General features: G+C 36.2%; 2 protein-coding genes and 1 pseudogene across 3 annotated transcripts; 2 read left to right on the top strand and 1 right to left on the bottom strand.

The window, feature by feature from the left end:
* The first annotated feature begins 944 nt into the window (after positions 1-944).
* On the top strand, positions 945-4,090 carry LOC106431376 (extensin-2-like). The gene has a single exon (XM_048754890.1). It carries the CDS (start codon positions 1,024-1,026, stop codon positions 3,868-3,870), a length of 2,847 nt encoding a protein of 948 aa, XP_048610847.1. The 5' UTR covers positions 945-1,023; the 3' UTR covers positions 3,871-4,090.
* Positions 4,091-12,529: 8,439 nt separating this feature from the next.
* On the top strand, positions 12,530-16,769 carry LOC106365767 (histone acetyltransferase GCN5-like). 2 transcript variants are annotated; one of them, XM_013805254.3, is made up of 13 exons: positions 12,532-13,201; positions 13,284-13,348; positions 13,427-13,507; positions 13,606-13,698; positions 13,994-14,162; positions 14,723-14,766; positions 15,005-15,104; positions 15,220-15,288; positions 15,396-15,447; positions 15,717-15,835; positions 15,925-16,018; positions 16,275-16,416; positions 16,501-16,769. In XM_013805254.3, the coding sequence occupies exons 1-13, from the start codon at positions 12,641-12,643 to the stop codon at positions 16,562-16,564; spliced, it is 1,653 nt and encodes a 550-aa protein (XP_013660708.1). In that variant the 5' UTR covers positions 12,532-12,640; the 3' UTR covers positions 16,565-16,769. The 2 variants fall into 2 exon arrangements, 1 of the variants encoding a protein (XP_013660708.1); XR_007322562.1 differs by lacking the exon at positions 16,501-16,769 and having other exon boundaries at positions 12,530-13,201; positions 15,912-16,018; positions 16,275-16,367.
* Positions 16,770-17,410: 641 nt separating this feature from the next.
* LOC106431366 lies at positions 17,411-19,700 on the bottom strand (annotated as a pseudogene).
* Positions 19,701-21,229: the final 1,529 nt, after the last annotated feature.

The following is a 21,229-nucleotide window of genomic DNA, read 5'->3' as shown; positions in this document are numbered from 1 at the left end:
ATGTTTTTTATTTATTTTTAAATACATTATTTTATACATGCTCATAGGTTTATTTATAAAAACTTAAACTTCGTAACAGTTTAAATTATATAAAAAAAAATTATATTAGGAATATTATAAAAATAGTTATTAAATTTAATTATGAAGACGGAAAAAGTCTGTCAATGTTCATCAACTAATGTATATATATTAAAAAGGCTTATAAATATTCATAAGCCAGTTTCTAAAAAGGAATTTAAAATGATAAAACACTATTTTCTCAAGAGTTTCTGAAAACAGTATCTTCAAAGTATAGTATTTCTCGGGGGGAAATCCAAAGTTTATATTCTAAAACATAAGTATATACATTTTTAGGAAAGTATTTTCATTTAATTTAGAAAATGGATACATTGTTCCTTATTGAGGCCTTACAAAACAAAAGAACAAAAAAACAAGAAAGAAATAGAACTGTAGAATTGCTCGAGAGACTGGTATGGGAAGTATGTAGATAGTAGACATAGTCTAGTCACATGCTGTTACGGAACCCAGGTTTGGCCGTGTGCTTCTGAAAAAAAAAAACTGAACCACATTGTGGACCATGTCGTTTTTCCTCAAGCCAATTCTAATGGATAGTTGAACGCATACATAATTTTAGGAGACTCATAATTTTCCTATGCCAGTTGTTCACAATCAGACTTCACCATCATACATAACCAATAACAATTCAAAATTATGCACGTCCAAGAAACTGAGTCACCCAAGGAAGTAAAAAATAAGTAAACCAAATGGGTCCTCTTCAACTTGTCATTAAAAAATTGAAAGTGGCTCGTTGACGTTCTCTAAACGTTCCTGCACGTCTCATACTAGCATCGTGTAGACATGCCTCCACGATTTAGTTTGATGGAGACAGAAACAGGGAGGTAGAGCTGGATTTAGAGAAAAACTTTGCTATATAAACGAACGACCCCATTTCTTACAACACAAACCAAAACGAGAAAAACTAACCAACGTAAAGCAGCGTTGGTAGAGAAAAGGCAAATCACAATGAGATCTTCCTCTAGGATGGGGCCTTCAGCCCATCCCATTTACGCTCTAGGCGTTATCATCATGGCAACAATGGTTGCAGCGTATGAACCACTCACGTATAGCTTGCCTCCTCTCCCATCGTATTCACCATCTCCGAAGGTAGAATACAGTACTCCCCCCCTGCCGAATGTCTACAATTCTCCATCACCACCACCATACTACTCTCCATCGCCAAAGGTAGACTATAAGTCTCCTCCACCACCATATGTCTACACTTCTCCTCCACCACCACCATATTATTCACCAGCACCAAAGGTTGAGTACAAATCTCCTCCACCACCATATGTATACAGTTCTCCACCACCACCACCATACTACTCACCATCTCCAAAGGTTGAGTACAAATCTCCTCCACCACCATATGTTTACAGCTCTCCACCACCACCTCCTTACTACTCCCCATCCCCAAAGGTTGACTATAAATCCCCTCCACCACCATATGTTTACAGCTCTCCACCACCACCACCATACTACTCACCATCTCCAAAGGTTGAGTACAAATCACCTCCACCACCGTATGTTTACAGCTCTCCACCACCACCACCAAAGGTTGAGTACAAATCCCCTCCACCACCATATGTCTACAGCTCTCCACCACCACCACCATACTACTCACCATCTCCAAAGGTTGAGTACAAATCTCCTCCACCACCCTATGTCTACAGCTCCCCACCACCTCCATACTACTCTCCATCACCAAAGGTAGATTACAAGTCCCCTCCACCACCATATGTCTACAGCTCTCCACCACCACCATACTACTCACCATCTCCAAAGGTTGAGTACAAATCTCCTCCACCACCGTATGTCTACAGCTCTCCACCACCACCACCATACTACTCACCGTCTCCAAAGGTCGAGTACAAATCTCCTCCTCCACCGTATGTCTACAGCTCCCCACCACCACCTCCATACTACTCTCCATCACCAAAGGTAGACTACAAGTCCCCTCCACCACCATATGTCTACAACTCTCCACCACCACCATACTACTCACCATCTCCCAAGGTTGAATACAAATCTCCTCCACCACCATATGTCTACAGCTCCCCACCACCACCACCATACTACTCACCCTCTCCTAAGGTTGAGTACAAATCTCCTCCACCACCGTATGTCTACAGCTCCCCACCACCACCATACTATTCACCATCTCCTAAAGTTGAATACAAATCTCCCCCACCACCATATGTCTATAGCTCTCCTCCACCACCACCATACTACTCACCATCTCCTAAGGTAGACTACAAGTCTCCACCACCACCATATGTTTACAGTTCTCCACCGCCACCATACTACTCTCCATCTCCTAAAGTAGACTACAAGTCTCCTCCACCACCATATGTCTACAGTTCCCCACCACCACCACCATATTACTCACCATCACCAAAGGTTGAGTACAAGTCTCCGCCACCACCATATGTTTACAGTTCCCCACCACCACCACCATATTATTCACCATCTCCTAAGGTTGTGTACAAATCTCCTCCACCACCATATGTTTACAGTTCTCCTCCACCACCATACTATTCACCTTCTCCAAAGGTACACTACAAGTCTCCTCCACCACCATATGTCTACAGTTCCCCACCACCACCGCCATATTACTCACCATCACCTAAGGTTGAATACAAGTCTCCTCCTCCACCATATGTCTACAGTTCTCCACCACCACCATATTATTCACCAACTCCTAAGGTTGTATACAAATTTCCTCCACCACCATATGTTTACAGTTCACCTCCACCACCATATTATTCACCTTCTCCGAAAGTACACTACAAGTCTCCTCCACCACCATATGTTTACAGTTCTCCACCACCACCATACCACTCACCTTCCCCTAAAGTACACTACAAATCTCCTCCACCACCATATGTCTACAGCTCTCCACCACCACCATACTACTCACCATCTCCTAAAGTTCACTACAAATCGCCACCACACCCACATGTGTGTGTATGTCCACCACCTCCTCCATGCTATTCCCCTTCACCAAAAATAATATACAAATCTCCTCCACCACCATATGTCTACAACTCTCCACCACCACCATACTATTCACCTTCTCCTAAGGTGTACTATAAGTCTCCACCACCACCATATGTTTACAGTTCTCCACCACCACCATACTACTCACCTTCCCCTAAGGTGTACTACAAGTCTCCTCCACCACCATATGTTTACAGTTCCCCACCACCACCACCATACTACTCGCCGTCACCTAAGGTAGAATACAAATCTCCACCACCACCATATGTTTACAATTCTCCCCCACCACCATACTACTCACCTTCTCCTAAGGTGTACTACAAGTCTCCTCCACCACCGTATGTTTACAGTTCTCCACCACCACCATATTACTCACCTTCCCCTAAGGTGTCCTACAAGTCTCCTCCACCACCATATGTTTACAGCTCCCCACCACCACCACCATACTACTCACCTTCTCCTAAGGTTGAGTACAAGTCTCCTCCACCACCGTATGTCTACAGCTCTCCACCACCACCACCATACTATTCCTCTTCCCCTAAGGTTGAGTACAAGTCTCCTCCACCACCGTATGTCTACAGCTCCCCACCACCACCATACTATTCACCATCTCCTAAAGTTGAATACAAATCTCCTCCACCACCGTACGTCTACAGCTCTCCTCCACCACCACCATACTACTCACCATCTCCTAAGGTAGAGTACAAGTCTCCTCCACCACCATATGCCTACAGTTCCCCACCACCACCTTATTATTCCCCTTCTCCAAAAGTTGAGTACAAATCTCCACCACCATCACCTTCGTATTACTGAAAATCAGTAAATGTGTTTCTTAAATAAATATCCAGTTTTATTTGAGTTTATGTTTCTTTTACTCTTTATCTAAAATGCAGTCAATTTCAGTTTTCCTGGGAATGTTGTTTACAATCCCTTCGTATGTTTTATGTTTTCCCTTTATTTGATTTTTGCAACGATCGCTTTGCGGTCTATTTGTAACCTTTTGCAAATTGTGTTATGTATTGTGTATTCTTGACATGGTACTTCTGGATACCTATATAATCCTATTAACATGAGTGTTGTGTATGAATTGCATACCTCAGTTACATGGTTTATTCAAAAATATTATTGTACACTTATTCTGAAACATGATTATGCGACAAAGTCCAGCGCCATAAAAATAAAGTTTATTTGCCAACGATTCTACTTCTAAATTGTGTAGCAAGATGTGAGAAGCGGGAGAGCTCTTTCAGTTTATATATCTTAATCATTGAATCAAGAAGGCCCCAATAACTAAAAATGATTAGATAAAGAGAAATATCTTTAGATGGCACTAAATTAATGTTTTGTTAAAAAATAGCACACACGATGAAAAATCATCGAAAACGGCATTAATTAAAAGTTAACAAAACAATATTTTAAATTTTATATTCATTAGAATTTAGGATTTAGTATTTATGAGGTGGGGGAGGTTAGAGTTTAAGATATAAAATAATTCAAATTTTTATTGATTAATAGATGGTATGTTGAAGATTTTTCTCTTATTTTGTGACAAAAACTAAAAAATACTATTTATGAGTTTTACCTTTACACAAATATCAAAATCAGATGACAAAACATTACAGAACTTGTTCTCATATACTTAAAGAATGATCATTTATACAAATTTAGGGCTTTCATAATATCAAAAACTGGGGTCAAGAAAACGACATATTTGAAGTATTTCTCAAAGAAAAAAAAAACATAATTGATGTACAATTAAGAAAATATTTCGCTAGATTGAATAAGTCTAACATTATAATAAACGTGTGAACTGATCAAGGCTAACGTTAATACTTCTGACTATGCATCGTCGAAAACCAAAATGTTGTATACAATAACAAACGTTTGAACAGTAACTTAACTTAGTATTTTCATTTGTCATACGACAAACTTGCATGTGTGTAATTGAAGAGATCACCACATAGTGGTCGATCTTTAGTAAATATCAAAACCTAATATTCACTGCATTTCACGTAAAGTAAGTAAACACACTAACTCAATGAACAAAATAATGCATCCATGAAATATAAAATTCTTCCTGAACTGCATGGATCACGGTAAGAAAACAGCTTGTTTCCTACGGACGATTTCGTCGGAAATCCTTCATAATAAGTCATTTCCGACGAATTTTTCGACGAACAAAATTGTCGATTTTATCTCGTCGAAAAAAAAAAACCGTCGGAATTTCCGACTGACAAATTTCAGACGAAATTTCGAGGGAAAAACTCTGACGAAATTCTGAGGGACACATTTCGAACTAAATTCCAACAGAATTCTGACGAAATTTCAACGAACAAATTTTTGATGACATTTCGATGGAGATGTCGAAAATTTCGACGAAATTCCAACGATTCTATCCGTCGGAAATTTTGTAAATTATTATTTTTTAAATTAAAAAGTTTCATTTAAAAATAATATTTAAATTAATTGATGACTTAAAAACAAAACTCACATAGAATTTATAATAATTTTTTTTGGGTATAACTAAATAGAATAAAATAAATATTTTTAATATTGTAAAACTTTTATTATATAAAGAAAAAATTTTAAAATTAGAAAAACATTTTGGTAATATAATTATTTTTAAAATCGTTTAAAATAAACGTTTTTATAAAATTTTAAAACATAAAACGTTTTATAAATTGAAAATATTTTAAGATAAAGTAAAAACGTTTTTATAAATTTTAAAAAACTTTTTGTAATTGAAACCGTTTTCAAAAAATTGAAAAATGTTTTAATTAAATCTAAAAAGCAGAAATATTTTTATAAAATTAAAAAAAACAAATTAAAAAAAAACTTTTATAAAATTTTGAAAACATAAAAACGTTTTAGAAATTACAACAAACAAAATTATTTTTTTAATAAAAAACTTAAAAACGTTTTATAAAAGCTTAAAACATTTTTAAAAAATCATTAAAACATTTTAAAAACAACAACAAAAACCAAGCGATGACGGCCCAGTGGTCTTGAGGGAGCTTTGGCCCCAATACGGATCCGGGTTCGAATCCCGCTGGCCACCGTCGATTAAAATGGGGTGAAAAAGGCAGCCCTCGAGGATGCCTTCTGCGGAGGTGTACTTAGACGCTAGTCGGGTTCCCTCCGGAGTGTCTGGATTACCTGGATTATCAAAAAAAAAAAATTTATAAAACATTAAAAACATAAAACAGGTTTTGATATCCTAAATCTAACATGTAAAATCCAACATTCCAATCCCTAAAATACATCAATTCTAACCTAACACATATACAAACTAACATATATGATTATTGAGAGGTTAATAAATGACTAAATGATTTAAGGGGAGTTTTGAAGAAGGATTCATGACTGTTCTTTAGCTGTTCTTCGACTGAAAGAGAGAGAATAGATAGAGCTTAGAGAAAGAGAGAGTTGAGATGAAGAAGAAGAGTTTTTTCTGTTTTTATGTTAAAAATTATGATGGATTGAGTTCGTCGGAAATACGTCGGAATTTTTTTATTTTGGCGCTTCAAAAAAAATTAGGCGTTTTTTCAAAATTAGGCGTTTTTTTTCTCAGACAAATTTCAATTTCCGACGAATTTGGTCGGAATATACCATATTCGTCGGAATATACCATATTCGTCGGAAATTTTTTGGAAATATATTAGTCAGAAATTCGTCAGAAATTTTCGACGAATTTTCGAGGAATTATGTATTGGAGTTTTGAAGGTACATTGTCTTTGTCTAAAAATAGTTCTATCAATCTGATCATTGTAAGGTTTGTCCATTAGCTAAAAAAAACGACTACCATTTGTTTCAAATAATCATTTGTCTTCATCACCATTCGAATTGGTTCATTTAGATACATGGGGTCCGTTTAAAGTTGAGTCCGTTGAAGGGTTTAGATACTTCTTAACAATTATTGATGATTGTACTCGTGTTACATGGCTTTACATGTTAAGAAATAAAAGTGATGCTTCAAATGTCTTTCCTGCTTTTATTCAACATGTTAAGACTCAATATAATTCGAATATTAAAATTCCCCAGAGCTTGCTTTCCCTTCTCTCATTCAGAAACATGGTATTGTTCATCAGTTTTCTTGTGCATACACACCACATCAAAACTTTGTGATTGAGCGCAAACATCATCATTTGTTGAACGTTTCTTGAGCTTTAATGTTTTAATCAAATGTTCATTTGACATATTGGAGTGATTGCATATATACTGCTGTCTTTTTGATTAATAGAACTCCATCTCTTTTGTTAAATAACAAGTCACCATATGAATGACTTACTAAGAACTTATAGCTTTCTTAGGTCTTTTGGTGTCTTTGTTATGTTTCAACTTTGCTTCAAGACAGACACAAGTTTAGTCCACATGCAGATAAATGTGTTTTACTTGGTTATAGTCTTGGTGTCAAAAGTTATAAGGTTCTTCATTTACTAATGAGGCTTCAATCACTCGAAACATTGTCTTTCATGAGAATGTGTTTCCGTTTCTGAGTCAGAAACCATGTTCATCTTTAGTTCTTTGGATATATTTCATAAAACCATTTTGCCAATGTCCACTCTTGTTGCTTTAGATTAATTTGCATCTGATGCATCTATTCATGCTCATGTACATGTCTCTAATGCCCCATCTACATCACATGAGACTGTTTCTCCGAGTACCGGACAGATTCGCTTGTTTAATGCCAGACCGTAACAAACTGCTAAAGCCCCAGGTTATTTGTCTCAGTACCACTCTTCTTTAGTTGTTTCCCCACTTCTTACAAATCCTTTATACCCACTTTCATCTGTTGATACCTTTTCAAATTTCTCTCCATTATATCAATCATATGTTTGCTCTTACTCTCTTGAAACTGAACCCACTACTTCCAAACAAGCAAGGCTATCACTTCAATTTAGAAAGGCTACAAATGATGAACTTCACGCTATGGAGGATTATAGAATATGGACTGTTGTGTCTCTTCCACCAGGCAGTCATAGGATGTAAATGGGTGTTTACGATCAAATATAGAGCAGATGGTACTGTGGAGAGATATAAATCTCGCTTGGTTGCTAAGGTTTTACTCACCAAGAGGGTGTTGACTTCACAGATACATTTTCCCTTGTTGCAAAGCTTGCCAGTGTAAAGTTAATTTTTAGTCTTGCAGTTATTAAGGGATGGAACATGACGCAAATGGATGTATTAAATATGTTTCTCCATAGTGACTTGGATGAAGAAATATACATTTCTCTTCCTCAAAGATATACACCTGCCTCTGGCACTCTTCCTCCAAATCCGGTTTGCAAGCTTAACAAGTCCATCTATGACTTGAAACAAGCCTCACGCCAATGGTATCAATGTCTCTCAATTGTTCTTGTCATGGCTGGATTCACTCAATCACCGGCTGACAATACTTTGTTCATCAAACAAGATGGTTCCGAGTTTACTGTTATTTTGATCTATGTTGATGACATAATGATCGTTAGTAACAATGAATTCAAGGTTCAACATTTGAAGGATACTCTTAATGCAAATTTCAAGATTAAAGACATTGGTGATTTGCGATTCTTTCTTGGATTGGACATTGCACGATCCTCTACTAGAATCTTTCTTTGTCAAAGGAAGTATATATGCGTTGCAGCTTCTTGCAGACACTGGTTTGTTAGCTTCAAAGCCTGCTTTGGTTCCTATGGATCCATTGGTTAAACTCAGTAGGGATTCTGATCAGCCTCTGCTTGATCCTTCTCCGTATCGTGCTCTTGTTGGTCGGCTTCTTTATTTGACGATCACACGTCCTTACATCACCTTCTCGGTGCATTATCTGAGTCAGTTTATGGCCGCTCCAACCGATGTTCAGTTGACTGCAGCACATTGTATTCTCAGATACATAAAGAATAACCCTGGTCAAGGTATGTTCTACTCGCCAACCTCTGATGTTTGCCTCAATGTGTTTGTAGACTATAACTGGGCAACTTGACCTGATAGCGTTCGTTCTATATCGGGATATTGTGTTTATCTCGGGAACTCTCTCATCACTTGGAATTCCAAGAAACAAGACGTTGTAAGTCGAAGAAGTACATAGGCTGAATATAGGAGTATGGCTCAAGCTACATGGTAGTTTCTTTGGCTTCAACATCTTCTTACTAGCCTTCATATCATGGTATACATACAGGTGCTAAACTCTTCTGTGAAAAAATATGCAATGCACATTGCTACTAATCCGATTTTCCACGAGAGAACCAAGCATGTGGAAATAGATTGTCATACCGTGAGAGATCAAGTCAAGAATGGATTCATCAAGCTCATGCACGTAGCCAGCGCAAACCAGCATGGTGATATCTTGACGAAGCCCCTTCATCCAAGATCATTTCACTCCATCCTCAACCGCATGTTTATATTAACTCTCTTCATTCCGAATCCATCTTCCATTTCATCGATTTGAGGGGGTGTATTGTGATATAGATATCTGGTATAGTTGGTTAAGATGTAGATACATGATTGTACCAATGGTCTAAATCTCCTTTAGCTTAGATCGTTGACTATATATACATTATGTAACCATTTTCATTATGAAGAAGATATATTTTCATTTATTTTAATACATATTTTTGGGTCCTGGTAGAATGTCCATACTTAACTAAAATCATATAGTCTGAAACAAATGATTACAAAGAGAAAAAAGAATATAGGTGCTGATTGGTTCGACTGTGGCTTTAAAAATTTAGCTGTAGATGATTAGCTGTAGATAAATCGGTTGTAGCTGTAAGCTCAGATATTTTAAAATAAAATATATGAAATATGTGTTGTATATATAAAATTATTATTTTATATCAATTAAAATAATTTGTATTAATATTTTTTAATAAATTATCAAAATTTATTGTAATTTAAAATGTGATATGTAAATAATATTTATATTATTTAAATATCTTAATAATTTAAAAACACTCAAATTCAAAATTAAAATATTTATAAAAGTTTTTATTATGATTATATAATTTATTTGATATTATAGATTTTTTTTTTCATTTGCAGATTCTACAGCCTATAAAAAGAAGATGTAGGGTTTTTGCCTAAACTACATAAGAAAAAGTTTTGTTTTATTTTTTTTGTTGTAGCTTTAAAAATAAAGCTAAAGCATGATTGGTAAAACTAAATAAAAACTTGATGTAGACTTTAATTTTTAAAAGTAAAGCTACAACATGATTGGTAAAATTTAGTGATTTAAAAATAAATAAAGCTAAAGTATAGAGATAAAGACCAACCAATCACCCCATAATAAACCAGGACTCTCCAACTTATAATGGTCGCAATTCCTATATTTCAGTTATTACGTCAAACTATTATTTTGTAAAATAAACGTACAGTCGGAAGAAATATTTACCGTAAATCTAGCTTTCTTTAAAAAATTATCATACATAGGTTACATAGCTTCCAAATTATCGAATTAGAGTGGTGTGTGACAGACGACAAACTGGTCACAGCCGCATAAACTTCCGATCTACCTTCCTTTTTGTATGCATTGTCAATGCATTTGGTCTGTCTATTGTATTCTAATCTCAAATTATGGCTTTACCTGCCAACAGAGCCGGGCTTGTGCCAAATATCACGAAACATTTGTATGGGCCCCCAGGGGCCCCACTTCCAATTTTTTTTCTTTTTCAGGTATGTAATGTTAATAATGAGTTGATTACATAGAAATGGAATCAATAGTAGACACTTCCCATTTGTGAGATATTTTTTGGTAGGGCCAAATAGTTGGTTTGTCAAAATTATCCTTGAGAGAAATAGAATCAATAGTATTCTGTTGGAAGGAACCGAGAGTTGGATTAAAAAAGTTTTTTCTCTCTCTCCTATAATATAATAAATTTTTCTACTCGTTTCTCACAAAAAGAAAGTTATTCCTCACAACATGTTTTATTTCGCATTATTTCATATTAAAATTTATAATTATAAATATATAATGTACAAAATAAATTATAACTTTTTTTCTTCTATATTTCGAGATCCATATTATATATGTTTTGATATTAATTGGATTTTCAAAACGAATTATGTGGACACAACTATTGTGGACGGATAAGTCGAACATACGTCGCTAATGTAATTATGAATAAATTTCTGTTTGTCGTTTACATATGGATGTGTTTACATTTTCTCTGCATATCTATCCACAAATTATCTATCCACGACTCGTTTACGTATTGTCCATCCACGAGTCGTCCATCCACAACTTGCATCATCCATCCATCTATAACCAACATTTTCTTCTTCTCTTTACTCCAGCACCTCTTCATTTTCCTCTTCTCCAAAGACAAATCCATAGGTTTTGATTTGTGCTAATCTCCAAAATTGTAAACCAGATTATAAACAAATCCAGCAATTCCGGCGATGTTTCTCATGGTTTTGACGAAGCTTCTCATGGTGATTACAGCTACGCCCGAGCTCTGTTTGAGGTGTGGTTGGTGGCTATGGATTCGTTTTGTGGAGAGGAACATGGTTATGGTTTCATATTTTTGATAAAATAAACGAGCTAAGAGATCGAGTCAAAATTCTATCCGAAAATGGAGAAAAGTGATTTAAGTGAAGTTTCTCACAACACTTATAGACGTGTCCAAGCTCTGTTTGAAGCGTGGCAGAAGCTACGGCTTCGTTTTGTCGAGAGGCTCGGTGGTCTCAGGTTTTTAATACGATCAACCAGCTAAAAAATCAAATCAAAAGAGATAAATCTGAGAAAAATAAATATGAGATTGGAAAGAAAGATAGATTTTTGGAGTTTATGGGTGATAATTATTTTAAAACTGGAAACATGAGAGAGAAAACACAAATGATGCGTGGTGGAAATGACTTTGTTTAGTTAAAACAAAATAAAAATATATCCTCAACTAAATAAAAAGGTAGAATAGACAAAACATATAAAGAATGTGTGTAACATGCAAGATGTGTCTTTAGATGCAATTATAAATTCAAAATGTGTGAAATTTTTCGTTAATATATGTAATCTTAGGTGCAAAGGCAAATTGAAAAAGCAGGAATATTTATTTTTCAGAATCAAAGAACTGTTGTTGTGTTTTTTTAGAACTATTGTACTGTATTTTGAAGATACATTATGTTTAGATTGTTCTTCTTTTTTTCTTGTTCTATAGTTTTTACGGTGTTGGTTTTTATTATCAAAACTAAGTTTATCTTTATTTTGAATAATGCTCCGAAAATCTCAGGTCCGCCTGCCAAAAACCTAATGTTTAACATCTAGGTGATTGTTAAACGAATTCATTAACATAAATAAAGTTGTATTTCATCTAGAATTATATCACTGTATGATATAATTCTATAACATCACTGATGATGATGATATACGTCGCTAAATCGTTTAGAATTAACCAACCACATGTGCACTACCAATCATAATAATCAAAACCCCAAGTAATTGCAAAATTGCAAAGGTTTATAACTAACCGACCGGTCTACCAGTGGTTAAACCAAAACATCATCTTTATATTAACAAAAATATTCCGTTCGACGTCGTCGTCGTCGTCGTCTTCTCACCACCAATCCCAAAAGAAACCCTAACCGTCTCGATTTCCTCTGCTACTACGCTACAATGGACTCTCACTCTTCACACCTCAACGCAGCCAATCGTTCTCGCAACTCTCAAACTCCCTCCCCTTCCCACTCCGCCTCCGCCTCCGCCTCCGTCTCATCTTCCCTCCACAAACGCAAACTCGCCGCCACAACCGCAGCAAACGCTGCCGCGTCTGAAGACCACCCCCCTCCCTCCGCTTCCTTCCCTCCTTCCTCCAACGACGACCTCGAGAGCATCTCCGCTCGGGGAGCCAATTCCGAGTCAGACCCCGAGGAATCAGAGGACGCCGTCGTGGACGACGACGAGGAAGACTTCGCTCCCGAACCTGATCAGGACTCTTCGATCCGCACATTCACCGCCGCTAGGCTCGATCCAAGCTCAGGAGCCAACGGTTCGAGTCGGAACACTAAGATTAAGACGGAGATCTCGACGGTGAAGCTTGAGGCTGGGACTGGGACAGCTGGCGTGAGCTCGGTATCGGGGATTGTGCCCAAGGATGAGTCAGCTAAGATATCGACGGATGATGATGTACAGAACTGCGGGGCGTACATTGCAAGAGAAGAGGCTTTGAGAAGAGAGGTGTAGCTTTTATCACTTTATGCTTTTATCATTGTTTTATAGTAAAGTTTTTTTTTTTAACTTTGGCCATATCTGTGTTTAGGAAGCAGCTAATCGGCTCAAGTTTGTATGTTACTCTAATGATTGCGTTGATGAGCATATGATGTGGTATCTTCCTTCTCTCAATCCCTTACAGAAATTTAAGAATCTATTTCAGAGGATTTTGTCTGAATGATTTTGTTCCAGCTTGATTGGGTTGAAGAACATATTTGCAAGACAGCTACCTAATATGCCAAAGGAGTACATTGTTCGCCTTCTCATGGATAGGTATAAAGAAGTTTTCTTTTGCTTTAGTTCTTGCAAGAGCTATTCCTTGTTGTAACTTGTAAGCAATCTGATATCTGCAACTTATGCTGTTTACACAGGAAACATAAGTCTGTCATGGTCGTAAGACCTCCGGCAGGTGGTAATGGTATCACTCATGTTGTTGGTGGTATCACGTATCGTCCATATCACAGGTAAGGCCAACTTCGCGTTACTATTCTCAACATTCTTACAGTTACAACAATGATTCTCTTATTAGTTAAGATATTCCTTGGAACTATTCAATACGCTCCTCACTCAAGACTGAAAGCAAGTAGTATATTGACTTAGTAGTTTCTTATTTTTTAATGTGTGTTGCTCTTCTAATCAAGTCTTCTGTAAATGTATAATGTGTGTTGTTGATAATAAAGAAGATATATAATTTCATAAGTAGCGTCATTACAGTCTTGGCATGCTTATTAACTTCACTGTTTTAACTGGGGGATTCAGTCAGAGGTTTGGAGAAATAGCATTTTGTGCAATCACCGCAGATGAACAAGTTAAAGGTTACGGTACCAGATTGATGAACCACTTGAAAGAACATGCACGCAATGTCGATGGATTGACGCATTTTCTTACTTATGCTGACAACAATGCTGTTGGTTATTTTGTCAAGCAGGTTGGTCTATTTTCATATTCTCTGCAATATTTGACTCTGCTCTTTTTCAGTTTTTTTTTAATTTTCCTGTAATATTTGGTTGTTTAGTTGTATTTGTTAGCTCATCCAGAGCTCTGAGCCGCTCTGTATACACTCTCATTAGGGGTTCTATTTACAAAATATTCCTGTTGTTAAAACAACTTCTCTAAATCTTTTGTCTTAGTTCGTCTTTATTGTCATCTGCTTTAGATAAACATTTATTCTCATTCGTATCTCTTCAAAAACAATGTTTCCACTGTTTGCATGCTTAATTTTTGTGTGCACAATCATATGATGATTTAGGGTTTCTACTAACAAAATGTTCCTTTTGGTAGAACAACTTCTCTGCTTCTGTCTTAGTTCGTCTTTATTAACATCTGGTTTAGATAGACATTTATTATCATTTGTATTCTCTTTAAAAAATTATGTTTCCACTCTTTGCTATCTAGTCTACTCTCCCTGGGGCACTAAAGTTCTGTAGTTTCGCCTTTTCTTATAGTTGTTCACTAATTTAATATGTTCCGTCTATTTTTCTTGTGCAGGGTTTTACTAAAGAGATTTACTTGGAGAAAGATGTATGGCATGGGTATGTAAGCAATGTTCAAACTGCTCATTGCCGTACTCAACATCTGTGCTTTTTATGATTGATATCTGAATGGAATATTTGTGGTCTCAGTTAAACTAACAAACCTCAGAATAAAATCATTCTATTTCCTTGCTGATCATTGCTTATCAGAGAGATGCCGAAACCAGAATTTGGCTTTACATTCTTGTCTACATCTTTTAACCTACTCTTGCAAATAAAAAGCTTTGTATTTTCCCAGGTTCATTAAAGACTATGATGGTGGCCTCCTTATGGAATGCAAAATTGATCCAAAGCTTCCATATACAAATTTGTCAAAGATGATTCGTCAGCAAAGAAAAGTAAGCCATGAATATACTTCACCTCTGATGAAATCATTTCTTGAGCCTTCAAGTTGGTGATTAAACCCTCAAGTCCATCAGATTCTGATCCCCGTTGTGCTATTTATAATGCCAGGCAATTGATGAAAGGATAAGAGAGTTATCGAACTGTCAGAATGTGTATCAAGTAGCTGAATTTCAAAAGGTAAACATCAAAAGTTGCGTGTCTTTTGTTACTATTACTGCATGTCACAGCAAAAGAAGAAAAAAAACATGTTTCTAATAGTATAATAAATGTGATAATTTCTGCAGAAAGAAGGTGGAAGTCCTAAAAAGATCAGAGTTGAGGATATTCCTGGCTTAAGTAAGTCATGATTCTACTCCATGGTCTTACTGCAGTTTGTGCTAGTGGCTGCATTGGTTAGCTATGAAGTTTGGGTTAATATGTAATACTGAAATTTTGCTTTAAGAAAATAGATTTGTCTCCCTTGAATTTGCTTCTTAGGGTTAATATAGCTTCCTGAATTGGCAATAAAAATGCGAAGGTTTTAATCTGTAAGAGTTTTATTCAATGTGGTCGGTGTGTAAATATAGTTTAGTATGCTGATACTAGAATTTTGAAAAATTTTACAGGGGACGCAGGTTGGACCCCAGATCAGTGGGGGCACACGCGTTACAAATTATTCAGTGGTTCTGGAGATAGTGTAACAAAGCAAAAGCAGTTGAACGCACTTATTCGCGTGCTTCTGAAGGTTGTTATAAGTCTTCTTCACTTAAATGCTTTATACGTTATTGCAGTTACATGCTCTTTAGTTTGACAAGCTGAAGTAACTGGCAACAGACAATGCAAGACCATTCTGATGCTTGGCCTTTTAAAGAGCCAGTTGATCCACTCGATGTTCCTGATTACTATGAAATCATTAAAGATCCCATTGGTAAGAATACAGTTGGGTTGAACACTGAATTATTTTGTTATCCGTTTGTTGTTGTTCCTTGAAAGCATTATAGTCTCTACAAAGAAATTTAATCGCTGACGAATGAATGCAACTTAATCAAAAGATGGTTTCTTTATATAGGAGAACGACCTATTGTTTGTTCTGTTAGTTTAAATAGATTTGATTGAAATTATTTGTTAATAAGGTAACTGCTCGTTTAAGTACAAATATGTTATAAACTTTGGTATGAACACAGATCTGAAGACAATTGGGAAGAGAGTAGAGTCAGAACAGTACTACGTGACGCTTGACATGTTTGTGGCTGATGCGAGGAGGATGTTTAACAATTGTAGAACTTACAACTCCCCAGATACCATTTACTACAAATGTGCAACCAGGTATTAACTTCTCTTTATTTCTCCCTTTCAGTTCCTCTATTATGAAAAGAAAGTGATTTTAATCTGTTGTTTTCTCTTGAAAAGGTTGGAAACACACTTTCATAGCAAAGTACAAGCAGCTCTACAGTCCGGTGCTAAATCTCAATAGAGGTAGAAGCTATATTGTGCTAATTGTGTTAACATTTCTGAGATGCTCTCGTTGGGACTGAGATATTTATCTCATCTCAAAAAGCAAGTGTAATATATTATTTATTAGGTCGACTTGATCGTGGAGCGTGTATGATGTATATTTGCATATGAATATATGTTTAGGAGTAGTAACATGATTAGACCCTTTGAGTATGTTTGAACAAGTCTGAGACCACTCACGCCACGTTTCTCATGTTTTCCATTAGGTCCGTGCATCCAATCATTTGATTTTTGCTTTTTAATCATGAATATCACTTCATCGTCCTCTATATATGATATGGTATTTGTTCTGGTTAGGTAACCTTTCCCTCTACCACCGTTTTCCTTAAATTTCAGGTTATTATGAGCAAGAAATAATCGCCAAATTACAAAACAAACCTGAGCTTAAACCAACAACAAGAGTCCTATGTTGTTTATATTGCTACCGACTCGCTCTAATTCTAGTAGACACTAACTAGTCCAGATACATGTAAATTACACACATCTAAACCTTTAATAAGTTCAAACGTGGAAGTTATATGATGTCTTCACAACTAGTGTGTGTTTCTTTTGTTTAATACTGTTACAACTCTGTTTTTGTGTTGTCAATCTCAACATCTGCTGCGTTAAAAACGTTTAGCTTTGGACTACCACAAAGCAGGCAGTTAAAATTAACATTCTTCCAATTAGTTCCAATCATATATAAATGGGTTACATTACCCTTACAGTAACAACGTACCTAGAAGTCGCCCAGTAAATTACAAATAAAAATAGGAAGATAAAAGAGTTTTTCAAAAATCGCAAAACCAATGACTTAACCAATGACTTAATGCTTGTGGTTCCAATGGGGCAGGGTTTAATACAGATTCGGATTAATAGCAAACTGATTCTGCATGCCTTCACGGTTCACCTGTTCAAGCAAGAGATTCGCTCTCTCCACTCTCTGGTTTGATGCCAAACCAGCATTAGTAGTACTTGGGATTGCCGGTTCCAACATGTGGTTAGAGTTCGGTAGGATTCTAGAGGAATCGATTGGTGTGTTGTTCAATGGTGTTCCCATGTTTGGTCTTGCCCAATGCAAAGGGTTCACTCCTGTTACTCTTTTCACCGTTTCTTCTACCATCTTAACCTGCACGAGGATTTGTTTATATATCAATGCCATAAACCTAGTTAGGATCATAATCTCGGGTGTTGTCACACTCATGGAGTCACAACTCACAAGAAGAATATATATATGTATTACCTTTGTTCTCAAGGTTTCGATATCAGCTCTTAGAATTCTGTTGTCGACAGCAGCTGCATCACACTTATGATTCATGTCACTAAGACGACTAAGTAAAGTTGAATGCTCACCTCTTAATTGCCCTACCTACGATATGTAAAAACTTTTCCCCACAGATAAGATTAATGAATGGCAAGAAAGAGACCGAGAAACAATTACAAAAAACAAGAACCTGTGTATCAAATTCATTCATTTGTTCTTGTTTTCTTCTCCTGGACCGCCTTGCTGATTCTCGGTTTGAGAGCATCCTGAGCAATTACCACATAGCGAATCAGGATAACCTTAAGAAGAAGTTTATGAATAGACTCTGCTTTGGTATCTCCATATATATATATATATCGACTTTGAGATTCAGAATGATTATCAGAAGATACCTCCTAGCACGCTTAACATCAGTAGGATCTCCATTATCTGCGTCTCCGTCAAGATCATCGTCATCAGAATCATCTCGTGATGAAATACTGGTAGCTTGCCTGGCTGGAACATCTAGCTTCTTTTGAATGCTTGTTGAGGGCACAGATCTAACAGATGAAGCACCGGGTGAGGTTTGTGCCACAACGGAGCCTAAGATAGTCAAAACAACCCCTATTATTTACAACCCGAAGAACATTTTATCCATGAGTGTAAAGTTAATGGAATGAAAAGTTTGTAGAGAGTCAAATGAATGCACTAGCAACGTAGAGTGGCAACATGATGATTCTCATATAAACTCATACTTGCGTACACGAAATGCTTAGATTTTCACAGTCGCTCAAAGTCTGAAACTATATATACTTGGAAGGGTTAGCAGTCAATCAACAAAGTCATCATTTTCTACTCAAATTGACAAACAATTTGAGTGAAAATGTTTGCTTTCTAGGTACTCGTAACATGGACACTGGAAGAGACATATGCAGAGAAAGAAAGGCAACAAACCAAGCAAAAGAACCCTATTAATCACAACCCCCCAAGAACATTTCATCCGTGTTTATAAACCAAATGGATTGGAACGTATGTAGAGATTCAGTCGAATGCACTAACAAATATGAAGTGTCAAAAGGATGATTCTCATTCCCTCAAAGCCTGAGTTATATACTTGGAAGAATTATCAGTTAATCAACCAAGTCACCATTTTGTACTGAAATTCACAAACAAATCTCGTGAAAATGTTCGCTTTCAAGATACTCTTTAACATGGACACTGAACAGACAGATACAGAGAAAGGGCAAGGGCAAGAACCAAAAGCCAAAACTAAAATGATAACCTTGAGGAGGTTGAGATTGGTTTTGATTGACAGATGAGGAGGCACTTGAATCTTCAGGCTCCACAGTTCCCACCTGCTTACAAACCAAATCAATCAACACCCCAATACTAACTTTTTCTTTACGTATCACAAGAGATGGATTCTAAAAGACGTACACGGCGGCGCAGGCAAGATCGGGCTTGCTCTTAAGAATCGCATGGTACTGATCAGCATCGACTCCAGCTGGATCAGACGACGGAGCACGTTTCCGGCTCCCTTGATGATTCCGCGGCGGCTTCTGAATCTCGACAACGTCGCCGGTTTCGTCAACGGTCGAAAGAGACTGAACCGGTGGAGATAACCGATCGATCGCGTTGGTTTGATCGGAACCGGAATTCTCCTTGAGAAGCCTCTGGAAAGCCCACTCCGATTGGCTTCGAGTCATCCCGTCCACCGTGGTCTGCTCCGGTGACGGCACCGGAGGGGTGGCTGGCCAGAAGGAGTCGGTCAGATCATCGATAGAGAAGACGATATGCATCGCTTACCCAATCGCCTCTCTCTCAATTTGATTTCTTTTTCTCTTCTCTCTCTCTCTCTTGTCTTACGTGGAGCGGATATATTATTAACTGACACGTTACCTCTTTTGATTGGAAGATTTTACTTTTTCTTATTATAGTAAGAAATACTCAAATATACTAACTAGGATCCTTCGTGCTAACTAGGCATACGCGTTCGGGTTCGGATCGGGTACTTCAAATTTTCGGGTTTTCGGATGGAGAAGTACAGAACCCGTTCGGGTTATTTTATACTTCGAATGGAGTTTGAGTTTTTAAGGTTTAGGTTCAAGTTATTTCGGGTATAACCGAACTGTGTAACAAATAATAAAAAACAATTTCATGTCTCATTGATTTGACCATGTGAGACCAGAAATATTACTGTTGAAGTTAAAAGATTAAACAACTTAATATAAGATTTTTATTTTTTTTTATTTGTTATTACGTTGAGTAACACAAGCTTGTATTATTTTTCTTCGTGTAATTTCTATTTCTATTATCTTGAATAGAAAATAGTAAAAAATTCATCTATTCATAAATCAAAATAAAAGAGACTTTAAAATCAAACATAAATCAAACCTAGATAATCATGAATGTCTAAGTTCATGTCTGTGTAAAGAATAAAGACAAAACAAATTCACAAAACTTTGTAATCAAACATAAATAAAAATCGCAAAGTATAGTGATTAATACATATACTTAACATATATGTTGAAGAAGGAGAAGATGGAAAGATGAATGAAAATGGAAGATGTAAGTTTAGGGTTAGTAATATATATTTGAGTATTTCGGGTAATTGGTTCGTGTATCGGATATAATCGATCGGGTACGGATATCCGGACTGATTCAATCCTAAACTCGGTCTGGATTTTTTTAACTTCGGTTCGGTTTTTGGTTTGAATTTTTCGGGTCGGTTCGGGCTTGGGTTTCGGTTAATATGCCCACGCCTAATGCGAACAATGATTCGGCTGCTTACCCCTTTTTAGCTTGATGATTTAATTAAGTTAATAATTAACCGACCTAATAGAATAAATTTATCGAAATGCTGCATTTGCCCATAAGCATACTTCCAACAAACGGACAAGGATTACAACCAAATTGGACAAAATAAATGGGTTGATTGGAAAGAACCGTAGATGTGTAGATGCCGCAAAAAACCATTTTTCTTTCTGAAGTTTTTTTTTTATAGTTTAATCATATTTTATAAAAGAAATACCCTACGATAGCATTAAAAAAGTTTTGGTCACAAATATAGACTATAAGAATCAAAATGACCAAAATATTTTATTAAAACGGTAAATATGCATTCATATCCCTAGAGTTAACTAATCCAAACCTTAAGGTTTAGAGTTAAAGAATGAAGATTTGAGAATTGAGATTTAAAATTTTATAAAATAAAAAATAAATATTAAAAATTTTAAAATAAAAATTTTAAAAATAGTTTCAAAAAGTATTTTCGAATTACGAAATTTTTTTTTGAAAAAATAAAATAAAATAAAATTTAAAAAAAAAAAAAAAATTTTAAAAATTTATAAAAAAGTTCGAATTTAAAAACATATAATCTAAAACTATAAATTTTTTTATATA

The sequence above is a fragment of the Brassica napus genome, chromosome C4 (assembly GCF_020379485.1).
Source record: "Brassica napus cultivar Da-Ae chromosome C4, Da-Ae, whole genome shotgun sequence".
Classification (NCBI taxonomy): Eukaryota; Viridiplantae; Streptophyta; class Magnoliopsida; order Brassicales; family Brassicaceae; genus Brassica; species Brassica napus.
This window is presented reverse-complemented; position numbering and strand designations above follow the sequence as displayed.